This window comes from Seriola aureovittata, chromosome 7, assembly GCF_021018895.1.
Source record: "Seriola aureovittata isolate HTS-2021-v1 ecotype China chromosome 7, ASM2101889v1, whole genome shotgun sequence".
In the NCBI taxonomy this organism is placed as follows: domain Eukaryota; kingdom Metazoa; phylum Chordata; class Actinopteri; order Carangiformes; family Carangidae; genus Seriola; species Seriola aureovittata.
In genome coordinates this window covers 10,133,134-10,154,667 of record NC_079370.1, presented here as the reverse complement: position 1 = coordinate 10,154,667, position 21,534 = coordinate 10,133,134, and the positions used below count along the sequence as shown (strand labels likewise).

The 21,534-nt window shown below is 39.8% G+C and overlaps 1 protein-coding gene across 2 annotated transcripts; it reads left to right on the top strand.

The window, feature by feature from the left end:
- Nucleotides 1–1,560: 1,560 nt before the first annotated feature.
- On the top strand, nt 1,561–20,404 carry znf574 (zinc finger protein 574). 2 transcript variants are annotated; one of them, XM_056381635.1, is made up of 10 exons: nt 1,561–1,618; nt 5,053–5,210; nt 10,604–11,798; nt 11,900–12,114; nt 12,446–12,625; nt 12,888–12,976; nt 15,023–15,117; nt 17,159–17,307; nt 17,734–18,021; nt 19,341–20,404. In XM_056381635.1, exons 1-10 carry the CDS (start codon nt 1,606–1,608, stop codon nt 19,938–19,940), a joined length of 2,982 nt encoding a protein of 993 aa, XP_056237610.1. In that variant the 5' UTR covers nt 1,561–1,605; the 3' UTR covers nt 19,941–20,404. The 2 variants fall into 2 exon arrangements, with proteins under 2 accessions (XP_056237610.1, XP_056237611.1); XM_056381636.1 differs by lacking the exon at nt 1,561–1,618 and adding an exon at nt 1,838–4,899.
- The last annotated feature ends 1,130 nt before the right edge of the window (nt 20,405–21,534 follow it).

The following is a 21,534-nucleotide window of genomic DNA, read 5'->3' as shown; positions in this document are numbered from 1 at the left end:
AATAAACCTCTCAAGTGCAGTTGAAGTCATATGAGACAGTTATTGCTGTCACTGTGTGAAAAAGGTGGAAAAAGTCAGCAATTATGTTGTTTATCAGAAACGGAAACATTTTACTCAGTACTCCATTCAGAAGTGGTGCTTAGAGAGCTGTGTGACCATGTTTGTGTGGCATAAAATTTGGCTTAGAATAACAAGTGTTCAAAAACTGTACAAATAGGCCTCACAGACTCTGCACCTATTTCCCATCACATGCCCTTTCTCTATCTATACAGACGGTATGTGTAAACAAATGCATCAATACTATTATATTGTTTCGAGGATTAAATTTTATACATGTGCAAAGTTTATTCAGTATTCCTTGGTTGCATTACTGTTTCATTTTGAATTTGCTGCATATTTTGTGTCATGTGTTGTTTGTCTGTAACTGCAGTTTTAACCTTCTATAAACATTTTTGATTTATTGGAGATTCGTGCTATTTTAAGTCAAGGCTGTTGACTATCTTGACTGACAGGAAGTGATCTGTGGTTGATTTTCTGGTTTGGCATCTATATGTCAACCATGAAACAATCTAATCTATGTGTTCTGCACTGGAGCTTTGAGCTACAAAGATAAAACTCTGTATATCTATATCTATCTTTGGCTGAACATGAAAACATGAAAAGTTGAAGAAAGTTAATTCTTGACATTAGAAATAGAAGTTACAGGGAGGCATCAGATGGGTCTCAAATTCATTCTGCAGCATGATGAGTCCAAACATGCAGTGACAAGAAGAACAAGGAGTCCTGCAACAGATGGTCTGGCCCCCACAGAGCCCTGATCTCAACATCATGGAGTCAGTCTGGGATTACATGAAGAGACAGAAGACACTGAGACAGTCTAAATCCACAGAGGAACAGTGACAAGTACTCCAAGATGCAATAATTTACCTGCCAAGTATCTTGAAAAACTGTGCACAAATGGAGATTTGGTGCTGTTTTAAATACAAAAGGTGCTCACATCAAATATTGATTTGAATTAGTTATTTTCTGCTCAGTGCATTATGTATTGTGTATGTATAATGTATATGCATAATTTTAAGCCTTCCATTGTCTTAGTTTTGTTGTTTATATTGTATATGTATCAGATTGCTTCAATTGTGTCTTTGTGTCAATTAATTAACACACACAAAAACCTACAGAAAGGTCGTATTATTCCATCATATGAATACCATAAGGCTGCAACCAAAATTTATTTTCATTATTAATAGGTTCTGACAAGTATTTTCTTTAAAAATCAATTTATTGCTCAGTCCATAAAATGTCAGAAAATAGAGAAAATGCCCACGTTACATATTCTTAAGACAACCACAAAACTGCTCGTTTACTATTGCAGAAGAGTAAGAACACTAGCAATTATTCACATTTTAAGGCTGGAACAAGTGAATTCCTCTCTGTGACCATAACTTACTGCTGCAGCACTGCCGCGCTTTCAGATTCCAAACGCTGTCAGTCTTATATGTAGTCGAATCCTATTGGATTATGAAGTGACCCTCTCAGCCAATCAGACCGAGCCTTCTAACATGCAGAAAAAAAGCTGAAGTTGTTGCCCTATTTCCTCAACCGGTAATGTCCGAGTGTGGTGAGTAATGATGAATTAAATTTACTTATTTAACATTAATGTTACTTTTTCGGTGATATATTAGACACTGATATTAATGTATGGAGGATTTCAACGGGGGGAGACAGCTAATGTTAACTTTTAGTCTGTCGCCGCCATTATACCACCGAAGAAGCGTATCCCGCCCTCCTTCTTCGGTCTTTTCTTCTTCTTCTCCTTGGTACTAGATAGTAAGCACCACTGGTGTAAGTGGTAAACCGGGTTTAGTCGCTAGCCAACCTGGCTTCGACGCCCGCTATCAAGGAATGATCTAACAGCTGTTTTATTAGCTTCCGAGCTAGCGAGGGAGCTAACTACCACGCCGCGGACACGTTAGCTTTGTTGCTAGAAAGATGGCTATCATTGCATGTTAGCAACACTACAGTGGTTAGAGATAATACAGCTGGCTAACGAGTAGCTAGCTAATCGCTAGCTGTGGAACTGGCGTACATTGTATCGCAAGTGAGACCACTAGCTAAAGGGTCACAGTTGTTGATATGGGTTATTAGCGGGTGACTGGATGAACTATAAGAGACTGGTCCACTTGTGAGTCAACGTCGGAGTGACATTGCCCTTGCAGTAAACACGATTAAGTGCTGGCTAGTGTAGGTCATCCTCCATAATGCATGTCATAGATTAGCATTCGTGGCGTTTAGCGAAATGTTATGTCTTCCTGCTCTCTAATAAAGGCATATTGGGGGACAGGATACTACTGCTGGTACTCGCAAGTAAATGGGTATGAGCAGATGCAGACCGTGGCTGGATTAACGTCCTGGGGTGAGGGGCCCAGGGCGAAAACTTCGCTCTGGTCCCCAACTGACCCCTGCTACACATGACAGTGTCATTTTATCCTAGACAGGTATTTTAGAAAGCGGGTTTCACAAACTCTGAGATGACTGACACTGGGATTGGAAACTCCAGAGCAGTTGATCAGAGTTAGTTCAGTCAACTCTGACTTGTGTGAATTAAAAAATCATCACTGGACCTCAGATACTATGATTCATTATGGCAATGGTTGAATAAAGAAGTGAGCCTCCATTTGAATCCAGTGAAGCCAGAAGGAATAATGTGTGGACAGTGGACATTCATCTTCAAATCACATATGCATTAGCAGTGAAAGAGTCTTAGGCTATGTCAACATTAAGCCACCCAAATTTTAAAATGCTGTTTTCATGATAAAACAACATGCGTCCACACACCAGGCGTTTCCTTTCAGCAATTGACATCTATTCACATTAAAATGCCAAAAAGGGTGATTCCCCTCTTACTGAGCATGGTATACTAAATGGCCTATTATCTAGAAAAGTAAAAAACAATAAAATACCAAGCTACTGCCACCGTCTGTTTTTTCACCGATATAGCAGTGTTTCCCACAAACCTCTGCTTTCCCAGTACACACTAAAATGCCAAGCCAGCATTGTCAGATTTACACACTATGGAGACTGTTTTGGAAAAGTAAAGTTTTTGGGGAGAAAAACTACATGTAGTCTGGATGCAGGAGCAAAATGCATAGGAAAAAGATGAATTTATGAATTCAGCTGGAGAGTGTCAGCATGGCCTGAGTTTGAGTGGAGAAAATAATTATATAGTTAGCACTATTACATTTTATTCAGCTTTGTCCACTAGACCACATTATTGAATTTTCTAAATGATGATACATTTCTGGGATCCACCTGTTTGTTAGATTGACTTTTAATTCAGCTGTAACCTGATTGGGACAAAGTGCTTCTGGCAGCAGATGATGAAAATATAGATTAAACAGACAAGACATAAGTTCATAGACTTATGATTGTAACCATAGACTGACCCAGTAATAGCCTAATGATTTTGGTCATTTGCTGTTGAAAAAGCATCTATGTTAAAACTGAGTGTAACATTTTTTTGCTAAGCAGCATTTGATGACTATATTTCAACAGGTTGTAGATTTAAATATGGTTATTTTGGAGACTGCAGTTTGTGGTGCTGTTGAATTGTTTTGCTTTATATGGAGAGGTATTTTTTATTATTTTGTCCATTCTATTTATCTCAATGAGGGTAGTCTAAATAAGTGTGGCTTTATTCCATTTTTTCTTAATATCAACATCTCCCATGAAAAGACCAAAACCAACAAGGAAATAGCTGCAATGATTTGTCGATTAATTGACTTGTCGATTGACAGAAAATGAATCTTCAACAATTTAAGTTTTAGTCTTCTAATAATTTTTCGAATTTAATCTTTTAAGCAAAAATTTAAACTTTCTTTTTCTATTTTCTCATATACAAGGATTTGATGCTTTTCTTTGTCATAAATGATACTAAACTGTATATCTTTGGATTCTGGTTTGTTGGTGAGACAATACAAGACAACATTCTTTTTCACTATTTTCTGGCATTTTATAGACAAAGTGATTAATTGAAAAAATAATTGCCAGATCAATCAATAATGAAAACTAGAATGGCACTCAGTAGAGCGAGTGTTGAATGAAGTGATACCAGTGATTCCCTGGCCCAAGCCCTATCCCTCCAAAATGTGGTTACTGTAGTCTTTTGAGCTGATCCCACATACACTGTCCTGCTGCTGTAAATACTCACTAAATGACAAGATGCAGTAGATAAAACATTTACTCCAGTTTTAGCAACATTTGCTAAAACCTAGATCGGCCAGCTGTTTTAGGATATTGCTTTTTTGGGCGGAAAAGTCCCTTTTCAAAAATGACCCATTCAAACATTTATATCATAAGTGGGAACTAATGAGCTTTGTGAGGAATGACACAGATGGACTGGGTAATGTGAAAAGTAAGTAGAAGAGACAAATTAACGAGCATGGCTGGTTTTTATCTTTTTATGGGAATTCTCAACTACAAGAGAATATAGAAAATCACCATCCTTATTAATTGAAGTTATAGTCTTGTCTGCCAATAAACTAAAATGTTACATTGATGTTTTTTAAACGTGTTGATTTGTATCTTCCAGTGGGTTTCTTTTATTTGTAAGGTTCTTTTTTCGAAGTAGAGCTTTGTTGGTGTTGTATATGGTCTGACTGGTACCTAGTGAGTAGGAAGGATTGTAGAGATTGTGTTTTTGATTGTTGTATACATTCAGCAGCAGTATGAGCTAAAAAATAATAATTAGTCCAGGCTCAGCGCATGGTGAGTCATCTTGGCAACCTCAGAGTTAGCCTCCTGGCACTTGAGTCCAAGCTGTTGTCTTGATAATATATGCAGGCACTTCTTTTCATCAGGAGAGGGCAATGTTCACAACTTAACTTCAAATGTAATGCACTGGTGGGTAGGCATCTGTATAAGGCTCACGTTGTGATATTACTTTCTTATTCAAAGCATGTTGAGTTTTGTGAACTATTTCACCTTTTATCTAAATCAGGCTTGAATTGCTGCTTCTCTTATGAAATGTTTTTATGATTTCTAATCCCCTGGCAGAGATGGAGAGTTCGTCAGTGTACATGTGCTTCCCCTGCTACCAAGAGTTCAACACTCTGGAAGAGGTACTCAAGCACCAGTTGACATGCACAGCTGAGGATGAACAGTCAGACACATCAGGAACCACCGCTGTCACTGTTCCAGTGCTACAGACTCAGGTAAGTACTGGCACAGTCAACAATTTTCCCTTTCAACATGTGATTGTGCCTGGGTGTTTCTGAGTGCAAGAATGGAACTGAAAAAGCATCAATATTGTGATGGTGGGGCCTGAAAAGGCCAGCTGTGTGATCGTGTAAAAGCCTCTAAATCATGCCTGGAGAATGACATTGAAATGACAAGAATAACTTTAGCCATAAATTGACAATGCTCCCGTTCTCATCGTAGTAATTGTGACATTCATCAGAGCACCCATCAGAAAATTTAGTTGTTTGTAATGATATGCTCTGTATTTATATTTGATTTAGTTGTACGCTGATGTTATATTTTTAACCACAGAATAACGAGGAAGTCTTTTTTGGTTAGATGGTGATCGTTATTCGCCTTTTATGGCGTAATTGTTACTTAACACGTATCAGTTTAATTTCTTTTAATCTTCCTTTATTTAACCAGGCAAAAGTCTCATTGACAATGAAATCTCCTTTGGAAGAGAAACCTGGCCAAGAGGGCACAGATAAAACATTGTTACATCAGTAATGCAAATGATATAGATGGGTTGGCAACTGTCCCACACTATGAAAGAGTGCAGACAGTACCTTGTTAAGATGGATAAACAGGCATGAATTTCTTAGATTATCTAAAAGAAAGTAAAAACAATTGTATCAACATTATAAGGTAATTACATACATTTCTAAAATAAGTTTTCAAGGTTTAGTGTACAGTGGATGTGGAGATCTTTTTGTTAGGCTGAATTCCTTTTTTTCTACAAGCCCCTCATTACAACATGTGTATGTACTTACAGTATACCAGTATACATATTAAAGACAAACATCTGTCACTAACTCAGACTCCTAACGTTTACTCTAATAAGTTCACAGTGGATATGTAGCAAGGTCTGCACATTATTCAACAGTTTTTTTCTAAGTACTTAAGAGCCACCTGGACTTGCTTTCTTTATTGCGTAATGGCAAAATAACACATTAGCACGTTGTTTATCGGAGTAATGAGTCACTTGTGAGGCAAACAGGTGGAACAGGCAAAAAGGTGGCAGTGCTAAAAGTGGATGGATTATGGATTATAGAGTGCTAGACTTTTTAAATCTAACTTTATATTTCAGAGTACACGACAGTGCATGTTTTATATTTTTAATAAGCTCTGAACTGGCATGTATGATATACAGTATATGAGAGTTGTTGGTTTGTTGAATAGAAGTTTGTTAAGTCAAAGAAGATAAACCTGCTTAACCGAGATGTTGTTTTTGGTCATGTGATACAATACAATAGCAACATGGTTACAAGAAATATAAGCAAGCTTTGCATTATTTTGGACATAATAGAATAAATCACAGTAGATTAAAACAGGCAAGATTGAGAGCGGAAGTGAGGGACATGTGATAAAGGTCCCAGGCCAGATTGATGTCCAGGACGTCACATTTACATGTGTTCCAGCGAGGCCAGCTGAATCACCAGAATGTTCCTCATGCTTCATTAATAATGAACAATTTGTTTTCATGAGGACAGGGAAAAAATATTTTCTGTCTTTTTGTGATGGGGCTTCCCTTTTGCTTCTTTTGGGTGAAGTCTACAACTTGTCATTTTTTTTGCATATTCCCTCTGGGTACTAAATGTATGCTTCTGTATGGACTCTCTTGTATTTTTATTGTTTGGCTAGTGCATTTGAGAGGCCTGTGGATTTTTACATAATGCATTGTGTTCAGTGTTTTTTACAATGTGTGTCCTGTTTGGTATTTATTCTTTTCATACATTTCATCAAAATGCTGAGCTCTATTTATTCAAAGTACCATGAAGACGCCATCTGAGTTTGAAAGTTGTGTAACACAACGATTTATTCTGTTTAACTTTGACATATTCAGCTGAGTTTTGGTGTGACTTGCACTTTTTTCTTTTGCCTCTCTCCTGACAGCTTCAGAAAGCCCCCAGGGTTAAAAGCAGTCATTGGCCCTCGTTTACCAGTAGGGCATGGCTGTCTGAGCTTGTGCCCAGACTTCCATTCTTACAGTCTTCAACACACGTCCATAAAGCACAGTGACACTCATGACAGACAGATTGCATCCTGAGTTGCCAGCGGGAAGAGAAGCACGAGAAATGCATCAGTCATTGCCACCCTTTCTCCTGATGTATCGCTCATTGGCCTTCTCATAGATGAATCAGTTGGAGAAACACTATAAAACCTGCATACCTTATGGCTTCCTGGCCTCTGCTTTGCCATAAGCTGGTTTATTGCAAGCCACCCCACTTCATTAGCTAGAGTATTATAATTTCTGTCTGCATTATATGACATTGATAGAAAACAATGGCTGCTATGGCTGAAATGGATACAGAGAGCTCTTTTAACACGTCTGTACTCATTTCTCAGATGAGTGATTGAATTCACAGAGTGTAATTTGCACTTCATTATGTCTCTGTGCCGGCGACAGCCCTGGCTGGAGGCCTTATGTTTTTGGGTTGTCCTTCCGTTCCTTTCTCGTGAATGCAATACCTCAGGAACACCTTAAGAAATTTCTTCAAATTTGGTGTAATTGTTCATGTGGACTCATGGACGAGCTGATTGGTGGTCAAAGGTTATTAGTCACTGTGACCTCACAAAAGATGTTTTTGGCCATAGCTCAAGAATTTATATGCTAGTTATGAGAATTTCACACCAATGTCTAATGGTACAAAAATGAAGAAGTGATGACATTCTATATCCAAAAGGTCAAAGGTCAATTTCACTGTGACATCATAACGTTCTGCAAAAACACTTTTCTGGCCTTTATTCAACACACATAAGTGTTGAGTATATATATATATATATATATATATATATATATATATCTGGACAGACACGGATTTGAACTGCACCATGACTGATTGGTCATGGCTGGAGCCATACAACCCGAGGCGGTGTCTCCTGTATCTGAGAGTGAGAAGATCAGACATTAAAGGAAAATGTTTTAGAATGTTTCCTCAATACTGTGCACTAAACAAGTCAGAGTTTGCGTTTTTGGTGATTTGGTTCATCAGAAGTGCACCATCCTCTGACTTCACAAATTCACCCTTTCATTTCCTTTTTGGATGAAATTATGACCCAGCTTCTATATCTGCAAACTTCCTTATCGGGATACCAAAAATATTCTCTTCACATACAATATGGCATCATCAGAAGCTCTGAAGAAGAAGATTTGAGTACTTGTGTTATCAAATTCAGTAGGACAGCTGCCTGACAGCTAAAGCTGTTAGTTTAAAAAATGTCCACATCATACCATTTTCTTAGGATCAAATCTCTAACATCTAATGTCCATTTGTAGCATACCATAAAGTTTGTCTAGTGGGCAGAGCAGACAAAGCGTATAGGACAGTCGATGCCTCGTGTATACCATTCACTGTATGTTAATGCGTTTTTTGTTTGAGGTATCATCCTCCAACACCAATAAAACAGTGCACTGTCAAGCCATAATAGTTTAGGGTAGTCATGAAGCTGTATTTTGTCTGAACTATGAGCAGAAGCTGTTAAGTCATTCAGTATTAATTTCATAATAAAAAAACTATTATAAACCTTGTGCACTATTCACAAAGGTTAAAAAGATTTGTTCATGTTCCCTTTTTTTTTTTAAAATGGGGAAGTGCCTCTCTTATTGAAACTTATAACTGTGTGCACACTGTGTATACACCTACCAATGGTACGGCATGTAGCTTTTGTAATGGAAGCCTTGTTTCAAAGATTACATGAAATGAAAGCCTCCCTATTATGATAAAACAAGGGACCTATGACATAAACATGAAAAACTCAATTGTATTACATTAAAAATAAACATAAATGAGAGGAGTGTTTTATAATATGTAGACTAAGGAGGATGAGATTACAGTGATAGTTAAAAATCTTTATGAATCAAAATGTTCAGAATTGTTTTTCTTTGGGATGTTTTCTTTGAGGTATGTGAAGTAGCTGTGTTCAAGACTTGTCCAAGGTTTTTCTTGCTTAGTGTGAAAAGGTTTATTCTGAATGGTGAAGATGTGCTTATAAGAAGACTTACAAGTTTACATTAGTGTTTGATATGAAGATCTAAGCCCTTATAACATTTCTACATTTGCTATGAATGAAGGGTTCAGTTTTCTGAGTGATAGAGTATTTTTTTGATGAGACGTATGGATGTAAGGATACACACTTGTTCTTTTTTTGTTTTGTTTTTTTTAAACTAATACTTCTTTCTGATATTATTTTCTCTTTTATTTTTAATGCAACCTTATCTCCAGTGTAGTGCCAGAGATGGGCTGATAGAACGCTTTTGTTTGTGGGTTTTCTGTGCTGCATCCGGGAATGGTGCCAGTTTTGTGAAGGCTAGAGCTGTGGAGGAAAATTTACAGAAATGTTATTAGGTCTTTTGACTTTGTGTAAAATTGCAAGAACATTTATAAATTGCAGTGGATGTGTATGAATCATGTTTTTTTTAAACTACAGTCCAATCATGTCCTTTGTCGGCTAGATTGTACACAAGGCTGTTAATGCCAAGTTCTCCACTGTCGAGCTGTAGTAGAAGATAAAAAGTGTTCCATACATTCCTGTTGTGTTCAAAACATAAATCCTGTTGTTGACTGATCTTGACTTTCTGCTCGATTAGAGGCTTGACTGTGCAGTTAGTCAGCACATACTTTAGAACTAACAAATATACATATGTTCTGTACAGCCTTAATAAAAAAAATATGCCAATTGTTTGCCAGAAGGCTGTTACCAAAGAAAATAACAAACTAAAACTGTTACAAGTTACTAGCTGTTTGAATATAATGTGATGCATTTAATACTCATTTGTTATATTGATAAAAATGGACCAATTAAGCAAACCACTTTAGTTTTATTTCAGTTTCAAGTAGTAGTTGAGACTTGAGCATACAATATTTCAGAGATGTTCACTTAAGAAGCATAAAAAAATTATGCTCAGCAGACCATCACCACCCTGAATTTCCAACTGCTTACAGGATAAAAATGTAGGTAAACAGCTTTAACTGTACAGCCAGTGGTAAAACAGAAATAAAGTATGCCACAAATCATTATTGTATGTGAGACATGTTGAACTGTTGTGATTGAAGCAGTTTCAGATGTCTTTAACCTTGGCCCTTGATGTTCTGTTTTTATCATCTGAATGGACAGAAGTAGCAAATGTAAAACCCTGTGGAATGACCCATTCAACCTTTGATAGCTATCGTCCAGGCTGAGGCCTTATCTTGGCGGTCTGGAGCTCTCAGAGGAACCTTGGCTCTAAACACATGCTGCACTAATTGACCTCAGTACCCCAACACTGAATTCTCATTCCTCATCTGCCAGACAGAATAGAATTAAAGAAAAACACACAAATGTTGAAGGTAATCTCTGATTTTTCTTTCCTCCCTTGTCTTTGCAGCAAAAGGTAATAAATATATCAAGGACAGTTACAGTCCCACAGATTCAAGTCCAAGCAGAACACTCCTCCGTGCAACTTGAAAAGAGTACATTTAAGCAGGCTACAGTCAGTGCAAAGCTGTCATCAGACCAACCCAGAATCCTCTACCAGTGTGGGGACTGTGATGAACTCTTCAAGAGCCTGGACCTTTGGCAGCAACACCGTAAAGAAGAGACATGTCAGCAGTCTGCCTCAGGGAGCAAGTCAAACCCTGATTCACAACCTGAGGCAGACACGTCCTTAGCTCAGAGTCCCACTTCAACTTTAAATCCAGAAGATTCTTCTCTCTCAAAGAGTGAAACTAGCCAAAATCTAAAGCCAGAACCAGTGGAGACACCTGTAGAAGAGGAAGAGTGGCAGCAGGTTACAGAGACCTCTACAGCTCAGAGCTCTGATCCTCCTGTTTCTGAGGCGGCCTCTACGACCTCTAATCCAGAGGATTCGTCTCCCAAGAAGCGGGGGGCAAACAAAAAGCCTAAGCCTGAACCAGTGCTCCTGTGTGTGGACTGTGGCTCATGCTTCGGCCTGGTGTCTGAACTAGTGGCCCACCGCAAGACCCAGCATGGCTTTGAAGAAGCTCTGCACCGCTGCTCTGTGTGCGGGGAAAGCTTTCTAAACACTACACTTTTTCTTTACCACCGCAAGCAACACAAACAGCAAGGTGAGGAAAAGGTGGTAGTCGTTTGTGAAGCAACACAATCAGAGGAGGTTTGTGCTCAGAGCAATGGGACTGATGAGCAGGGGCAGGAGGCCACTCTCTCCACTACCAGTGTCACACCTACCTTCACACAGCCTGAGCTGTTTATGTGCACCCAGTGTGGGCAGAGCTTCAGCGATGAGGGAGGCCTGGCTGCCCATCGTAAGCAGAAACATGACCTGAAGGAGGCACTACACAGTTGCTCCCATTGTGGGGTTAGCTTCATGAACACTACCCAGTACCTGTACCATCGGCGGGAGCACCGCTTCACATCAGGGATGGAGGTGGCGGATGGAGCTGAAAGTGGCGATGAAACAGCCACCACTGAAATTCAAGGTGCCCCACAGAGCTCAAAGCGACTGCTTTCCCCGCCTGCCTCTGCCAGTGATTCAGGTTCACCCCTTCCTAAGAGAGGTAGGCCCTCTTTCAGGATCCTGAGCAGTGCTAATGTTGTCAAAGGTAAGTGGAATTCATTGCTTTAAAGCCAATTTTTGCAAAAAATAAAAATAAATAATCGCTGGGCATTTTGGCTTTAATGGACTGTTTTTTGTTGTTGTCAGGAAACAAGGGTTCAGGCAGCAAAGAGGAAACAGAGGGCAGCACTGCAGCAGACTCAGACAACACCAACCATCCTCCACCTGTTAAACTGCTGCAGGACTGGGCCCGCACACCATTACCCCATGTTTGCCCTTACTGTGGCAAAACCTTCACCCGACGCGTATTCCTCCGCACCCATGTGTACAGCCACACTGGAGAAAAGCTCTTCACGTGCAAGGTGCCAATCAAAATCTAATCAAAATGTGTCCTTTCTCAAGTCTGAGGGATAATATGCTTTGATATAAATGTCTTTTATGTCGTGCAGTTGACATTGATGAGATGATGTAATGCTTTGAAGGAGAGGCAGACACAATTTGAACCTCCAACCTCATTATATTTGACAGATTCCCCAGTATGTCTGCACAGTGGAAATTGATTTGAAAATCGTAATTTGTTAAAATTTAGCCATATACAAGTTTATTCATTCCCTTACATGAGATGCTTAAAACTAATAAATATATCAAGTAAATATATCAGTGACACTAATCTTGATTATTGTTGTTGTGAAGGTGTGCCCAAAGTCCTTCACTAACTCCCAGAGCCTGCTGCGCCACAGCATGAACCACACGGGCAGCAAACCCTTCAACTGTGACGTTTGTGGCAAAAACTTCTCCCAGGGCTCCACCCTGAAGAGACACAAACGCATTCACACATTGCTAAAGCCTCAGCGCAAGCGTGGACGAAAACCGGTACACTTCCTACTATTGTTTACTTGTTAAAATTGTTCTCAAATTGAGATATAATATCATATATAAAAATAAAAACTACATGAAATGATTCAGACCCATTTGGATGTCAGCAGTCGTTTTCTTAGCTGGCATCACACTTTTTAAATAGTAGATAACTTGTTTTGAAATAAAACTGAATTTTCATCAAGAATTATATATTTTTGTGGTAAACGTGCAACGATTATTTTTTAATTTTTTATTATTTCTGTGTCCCTCTATACAGGTGTGTGGTTTGGACAGTGAAGGAGCTCCTCTGGCGTGTCCTCACTGCCCGTCACGGTTCAACACGGAGGATCAGCTTAACCATCACAAGTAATAACACGTTTGTTTTTTAGCATCTTTTATTTGTGGGAGTGTAGGTAGAAAAAACAAAAACATGTCAGACAATTATCAACATTTAATTTCAACCCAATTTTTGGTGTAAATACATTAGACTTGCGGTTCCAACAGAACCCAAGACAGGATTTAGATAACCCACCCTTGCCCAGAGCTGTAGTAGCTGAGCCGTGTCCATCTACTGAGCAAGATCTTTAAGCCATGTGGCACACACACTAACTGAGATGTCTGGGTGCCCTTGAGCCTCGGCCACATATGATTGGCAGACAGAGGCCCAGTAAATTAAGATAACGATAACAACCCAGGATGGAGCCTGGTCCTGTCCTACCTGGTTAAGCGAGGGGGAGAGGATATACTGTGTGTGTATGTGTATTTTATTGGTTTTGGCTATAACACATTGGACGTGAAATACAGTATTGTAAGTTAAAAGCACTGGCTTTAGGCTTTACAGCTTTGAAACTGTATATGCTATATTTATACCTGCAGAACAATGATCAGGATCAAGGTTTCGTTGTTCAAATACTACACTTGTGATTGTCTTGAACTGAAAACCAGTGGCATGTTCTAGAAACCAGTGGAACCCAAGGTTTCTGCCAATTTCTGCCGTACCAGCTGGGCCAATATCAATCAGTATAATGGCTTATCAGTTACTCTATTGAGTTTTTGATGAGTCGATTGGTCTGTAAAACGCCAGAAAATAGAGAGTCCACAACCCAAAAATAATTAATTTTGACAAAATAGTGTTAACTCAAGGTCTGCTGTGAAGCTTTTTCCAGAGCTTTCGGCGGTATCTCACAGTCCTCATGAGCAGATGGAATTTACTTATGTTGCTTATTTACTGAAGAAGATTATTTTCTTTATTTCCAAAGTCAACAATGAACTTTCATGCTAAACAAAGATATCACAGAAGAGGATGAGCAAAAGCAGCATCTTTTTCATCATCATTTGAGAAGCTGGAACAAGCAAACGATGAACTGATCGTTTTGGCTCCAGTCAGCCTATTCTCACATGTATTACTTATACTGTGCAGTTTATACTTACTTACCTACTAATACTGTACAGCATCAGTCCTACTCATTAAAGAACATCTGGCTGGAAAGAGAAGTGACCCTGACTGAAATTTTAATTCTCCCATCCACCTCAGGGTCAGCTGTCCTTGAAATATTGATTTCTATTGTCGATTTAACATGGAATAGAAACAACCTGGACTCTTACACAGTCCTTGAGAAGTCCTTGCACATCACCTCTAGCCTTCTGCTTTACTTTAAGTAACCTGTGTGCTTAAATACTTTTGCCATAAAAATACCTGTAGGAGTATGATATACATAATACATATACTTGTATGTATGCAATATTTAGCGAAGCGTGTTTTTAAAACTTCAACATCATTCTTGTTTATTCTGATTAAAAGCTGCCCAAAGAACCAGTGTTTTTTTTTTTTCTCCATGCTGTGAAAGCAGGCCTGATGCAGCATTAGGTGAATACATCCTAACACTTCTCTCCTCCCCTAAGGCTATATCCAGCGTAACGTTATGCAATGGATAAATATAGTCTTTCATGTCCTCACTCTGACTCCTCCCAGTTTACTGCTGTTCTTTTATCTCCAGCCTTTATACACTCAGCTAATACCCCTTATTTAACCTGAAGCACAGCTAAGCACATACTTGCTGGCAATCCTCCCACAAGTCACATATAGGGCGGCAGCTCAAAACCAAAACATGACTTTTTCCACCTCTCTATTAAGGTTTATTATATGTCTTTGAATTGGGACATTTTAAATCTGAAATGTATTAAATATATTGGGGTGTATAAATATTTAATTTAATTATTTTTTTTATTTTAAATATTTGTGATCATTACATATTGCACACAGTACTTTTGCCCATTTTCTCCCATTTGAATAAATTTGTGTTAGAAACTGTAATTGTTGTCTACAACGTTAGTAATAGTAAATGGTTAAATCGTCTGACTTTGTTGTGTTTGTGCACTTGCTTAAATATGTAAATTTTTTTGTTTAAATAGACTGCTCCACACCAGCCACCCATTCCCTTGCGCAGATTGTGGACAGGCTTTCACACGCAGGAAAGACCTCGACATGCACTCGCTCACTCATCAAGGTGAGAGGTCAGGGCTCAGCCCGACATATATCTTTCACCCCCATACTTGTATGTTTTACCAGGAACTACCTGAAAATACGGAAATGATATCGACCAATCCTCTGGGCTGGGGTGTTTTTTCATTATTAAATCTTTTTTTTTACCTTTCTTTTCATGTTGCATATCCTTTGTCCATGTGACCAGCTCTTGTCTTTTGTCTTTGATCAGCGTTTGCATCTGTGAGAAAGTGTGAATGCATTCAAGAGGATCACAGAATGTGATGAACATATCAAGCAATCAAATGCAAAGCAGATGCACTTTGTTGCAATGGAAACTAATCAGATATGATGTTGTTATCACTACAACATTCAGTTAATTACTATTGATTAATGCAAAGTTGGCGATAAATGCCTCCATCAAGTTGCCTGGGTGACCTATCTTGTTTATTTACAAACATACATCCATGTTGTATGTGCATTGTTCTTACGATGCATTAGGTCAATGACTTTCCATTGATCTGCCTCCCATGTGGACTGGAGGAGGAAGGTGGAGGTAAATGAATTGGGTCAACATGTTGACACTTCATCTTAATCAGGGGGCCGTTGGCACAGCAACCTCATTAGTAAAGCCTGAAGAGTCAGCGTGCATCAGGGGTCAGAGGTATGTGGCTCCTTTGAGAGAGATGATTGGAGAGATTGATCCATTGATCAGTCCAGGGCCATAGGCTGAGATTGTCCTTATTAAAGGTTTAATTAGATGGCCCCAATGCGGAGTAGAGTGGATCACCCCCACTGGGATAGACAGTACAGATGGTTAGCAGATTGCAAGATGTTGGTGTGACGACCTATGGACATACTGATGAACCATCAGTGTCAGCGATTTCCCAGCCAGGTTTTTCAAGAGCAACCCAAGTGAGAGTGTGGTTTGCTTTGCCAAAATACAACTAGGCCACCAGCTGATCAGAGCTGAAATGATGAATTGATTAATTAACTGATTAGCTGTTTGACAGAAAATTAATCTGCAACAGTTTTGACAATCGACAAATCACTTAAATTTTCAAGCAAAAATGCCCAAAATTAGCTGGTTCTGAATTCTCAGTTGTGAGGATTTGCTGTTTTTTATCTGTTTTATGCCACTGTAAATTTAATGGTTTAAGGTTTTGGCATGTTGGATGCCACTTGAGCTCTGGGAAATAGAGATTTTTGTTATTTTCTGACATCTAGTCATAGACCATGATTATTGAGAGGGTGACTGTCTAGCTCAGTTGATACTTTGTTGTTGATAGATGTAATTATTTGATATAATAATAATAATAATAATAATAATAATAATTTGTCTTTAAAATTTGAAAAAACATTAAAATTTCTAAGACCCCAAGGTGATGTCTTCAGAGGTTCCAAAAACAAAAAATATTTTTGTCATTATTATATCAAGCAGAGAAAAGCAGCAAATGTTTGACACCTTTGCTTGATAAAGCACTTCAATTATGAATATATGATCAAAATTGTTTGACTAATTGTTTCTCAATTGTGTAATCAATTAATGGACCAGCAGACATTTTGAGTTGTCATGCTTTTAGGAAGAGGAGAGGGGTTACTAATGGCAACAACGATGGCTTCGCTCCATTCAAGTGTCCAAAGGACTATGACAGTGTGACCACAAGCCACCATGAACAATACCTGCACCCTGAAACTGAATCATTTATTTTAAATGTCTGTTGTGAAAAAGAACTATTGTCTTTTCTATCTTAACATCTTGTGTATTACATTTTTTGGGTTGAACTCTCCCTGTGTGTTCATAGTATGAGCAACCATGGAACACAATTAAAATCTAACGATGTTTGTTGACACTTGAAAACTGGCAACCTCTGACTGTTTGGGCACCGCTGCCCATCACCAGGCATTTCTGTGCGTACCACCTGTCACTGCAGCATAATTGGCACAACCTCCAGCATTAAACAAGCTCAAATCAGCCATCAGACATTAGCATGGCACGGTAGCTGCTCGATGTATTAGGAGAGAATATGACCACCTGTCTAAAACCCGACACTGCTCCATCACAGACAGGCAGCCGGCGTCGTGTCCTCACTGTTCATCCCAGTTTGTGAACCAGTCAGTGCTGGAAATCCACCTGCAGCGTTGTCCTACCACAGACGAGGAGAAGAATACTGGCCGTGGACGGGGTCAGGGCCGAGGACGCTGCACTGGACAGGTAAGGAGCACAAATAATCATTACTCTGTTTTTCCCTCTCAACTTCAAAGACATTCACAGAGTAAGAGATTGTTAATCTTAAGTGACAGATATGTTTTTAATGAGAATGAAGCAAGCACTTGAAATTTTATGTGATCTTTTTATCTCTTTATTTTCACCTTTTTAAAATTATTTTTGGCATTTTGCCTTTATTGGATAGCTGACATTCGAGACCGCCTGGAAATGTAGGGACAGAGAATTGGGTGACATCTAACAAAGGTCTCCAGTTGTAATCGAACTGTGACACTGTAGTTACGTCACAGTTGGACCATAAAGACACCAGGCTTTTCTCTTTTCATTAATACCTCCACCCCGTTTTCCAACTCCTTAATTTTTTGTTTTTGTCTAATTCCCACCCCTTTTCCCTTCATGTCTTTATTCCCTCAGATTGAGTGTGACCTATGTGGCCACCGTTGCATGACCCAGGAGGGCCTCGACCTCCATCGGTTGTCCCACACGGGCCAGACGCCTCTCAAATGCCCAGTGAGGCCTTGCCGTCGCCGATTTACCTCCAACAATGCCCTGGAGGAGCATGTGCTGGCGCATTTCCAGGGAACACTCAGCAAGTCCAAAACCCGACCCCGCTTCACCTGTGAGATTTGCAACAAGGATTTTGCCTACAATTCCACCTTCACTGTTCACATGAGGACACATACTGATGAAAGACCCTTTGAGGTAAGAAGTAGGATGGTGTTTGTGTGTTTTATCTAAAAAGGGGAATTTTTCTGACCCTCTTAATCTTATTTTGTCCTTTAACACAAGGATTTCAAACACTTTAACATCTGTATTTCAAATTGAAATCCAGCACTGCCTCACCCGCCATCGTAACACCCGTTCATAACTGTGGCCATCTCTCTGGTTCCGGACCATGGCCATTTGTGCAGTGTGTGTCCTGCGGGTGTTTCCTCCCTCCCTGTGTACCTGTGATTAATGGCAGGGCTGAGTTAGGGCCTGTCAGCTCCCCTCTGTGCCTGTTACTATTCTGGGACTCTCTCCCTCTGCTGCTCTGGTGACGAGGCAGGACATCAACTATAGACCCACCCAAGCCCATCACAGCACGTCGCACTGTAGAAATTGATTTCATGTTTGTGGCTCTGCTTTGAGCCATATCTATCAGGCATGCTAAAGACTGAGGTTCAAGGAGCATCGGTCCTCAAACAGAGAGGCGGTTGTAGGGATGAATTTTAATTCAAATCAAATACACTGCGTTCCTGAAGGAACACCTATATTTGCTGAGTATATAAAGAGCAATCTCGGCAGGAAAGGTAATTTTATTAGAGTACACTACCGTTTCAATCTGAGCATCTCCAGTGGGAATCAAAATAAAGCACAACAAAGTCATTCTATTTTAGTGCTTTAGGTTTAATCAAGTATCTTGTTATAGTTTATTGTCTGCACTCAGGTGGGAGCAGTCAGAAAACAGTGTTACAGCGGCAGGAAAGGTACAGCTGTGGAATTTACTTTATTTAGAAATTGTTTGGCTCTCAGCTCACTGGATACATTTTTTCCTTTTGTCCACTTTTAATTGATTGAAATTAGCTGGATTTCTTCGTATTTTATGACAGTAAACTAAACAATATTGGATTTTTTTACTGCTGCTCAGACATAGCAAGAATTACTTTTAGGTAAGCAACTGTAATGGTTATTTTTCAAAACTATTTTCTGATGCTTTATAGACAAGCAATTAATTTATTTTTGTGAAAATCAACGGTAGATTGATTGAAAAACACTTGTTTCTATTGCTTTCTATCTGTCTTATCCGGTCTGTCTTTCCCCATACCCTGTTCTCTCTGCTCTTCCTCTATCCAGCCAGAAGTGCTGCATCTGCAGAAAAGTATAAAGAGAGGTCTCAGAAAATATTAATTGCAGTCGAGTTTGTGCCTTGGCACTGTTGTGAACATAACTGTACTTTTCTGCCACTCTCTTACCTTTCCTATATTTTGTGCATTCTCCCCTTTCCCACTTCCCCATTCTCCTCCTCATCCCTCCACCAGTGCACCACTTGTGGCAAGCGTTTCCGCCAGCTACCCCATCTGCAGGACCATGAACGCATCCACAGTGGCCTGAGGCCTTTCTGCTGCTGGATTTGTGGCAAGAGTTTCAGCGTGGCTGCCCGTCTCACCGAGCACGCCCGTACCCACAGCGGCGAGAAGCCCTACCCCTGTCCCCAATGCCCCGCTGCCTTCCGTTCTCGCTCGAACCTGGATAAACACATGCGGCTACATGGAGACATGCCTTTGGAAACCGCTGAGCAGGTGGCACAAGCAGCCGAGGCCGCCCAGGTCCAGAAGGTCCTGGAGGGGGCCAAGGTGCTCTCTTCTCTGGCCACCACAGGGGAGGTCGAGTCTGGCTCAGTACAGACCATATATGTACTGCAGGGGGCTGAGGGAGGTACCGAGACGGTCATGATCCCGTCTGATCAGCTCAGTGGCATGGACGGAACCTCACAGGTCGTCATCCTGCCGTCCGCCGTTCTAGGAACTCAGACCATTACTGTTCCCACTATTTCCATGGATGGGAATGAAATCACCATGGTGGAGACGAGCCAGTCGCCGCAGCATACCATCGAGTTCATTGTGGAGGAGACTGTATGAAGGCAGATTAGAAACTTTCGCGAACAGGACAACATGGTAGAGAAAGTCTGAAAAATTAGTTGAGAATATAGAATGTTGATTGAGTGAAAATTTGATAATTGATTGATATGCAGTTAATACTTTATGTTTATAGTTCGATAGCTTTCTAAGCCAGTTTAAACAAAAGTCCCATCCTGTGAATAAATACTATTTTACAACTTCTCTTGAGCAGAAAATGATTTTAATATCATTTTTGAAAGTGTGTAAAACAAATGAATCAAAGGTTGATACACAGATGAAATGCTCAGGAGGGTAGAATGTACCTTAAATTAGTCTTTCAAACTGATTAAAAAACTGGTTGTAAAACTGGCCTTCCGTTCTATATAGACATGCATTTACAGCCACTATTTATTAGGGGAAGACTGGTGGTGGCCCATGAAATGTCTTCTGCTTTCTTTATAATAAAACGCTTCAGCTTTCACATCCATGAGCGTCCATCATTTTATAAGGTGGATGACATGAGGGCATTGCCCCCATCCCATCAGATGAGATGGACTTTATAGGTCCTGCTATAAATTGCCACTTGTGCCTTTTGACAAACAATATGAGGTCTTCTGCTGAGAAATATACAGACCCACACAGCGCCAGTCAGTATACAGCTTCTCAAACCATTTTGTTTCCCTGTCACATACACGCTAATGTTAGTGGAAGGCAGAATGAAGAAGAATTGTGTGTATAGATCAACCCTAATGTTCCAATAATTTGTAGGACATAATGTAATTGATTGATTTTGTGTTGTAATTAAATACAGTAATAGGTATGGCAAGATTTATGATGATTTAGCTGAAGTATAGAATTATGCAGTGGCAAGTAGTGTAATGAAATTATCCAGCACTTGCTGTATAGTTATCAAAAATAATGATCCTATTTGTGTCTGAATGGGAAGAGGCATAATATGATATAAGTTTTGCCAGCGCTGCAGTAGCCCATTATAGGCTTCTAAAACGCAGTTTATGGCTGTCTCCCACCCAGTGATTGCTGACAGGGGTTTTGAAACCACACACAAGCAGAGGCACTCAGTCTTAGTTTGTTTTCATGTCATGGAGGGAGAAATGCTGATGATTGTGCCGGGAACTGAAATGGGAAAATGGCAGCATTTCTGCAGAGTGAGAAGCATATCAGGAAATAGAGGGCTCCTGAGGAGCAAAAAGAAGCCAGTGCCAAGAATTTAGCTGCTCTTCATTGCTTTTCTGAGAGTCAACAGGCAACCAGTCGATAAATACATGTTTTTTCCTTCCTAGCAAATCTTGAGAGCTGATATTCTGGTGGAGTGCCGTTTATCATACCTGCTGTCTAACACTGAACCCGAAAACACACACAACAAACACACAGATGTGTAATGAAATTGTTGATGCTGGCGTTGAAATCATGAGACTCGTGTGCTCTAGGGAGCCAGTCTGACTGGGGCATAATGACCTTTTTGCTGTATGGAGAACAGTATATTGTCTGTCTGTGTTCATTCCTCGGCTCAGACTTAACCTTGTGGCTTTGCTTTCGGTTCTGTATTTGTGACGACCATGGATAAACAAAAACTGATTTTTCCCACTGTGATGCT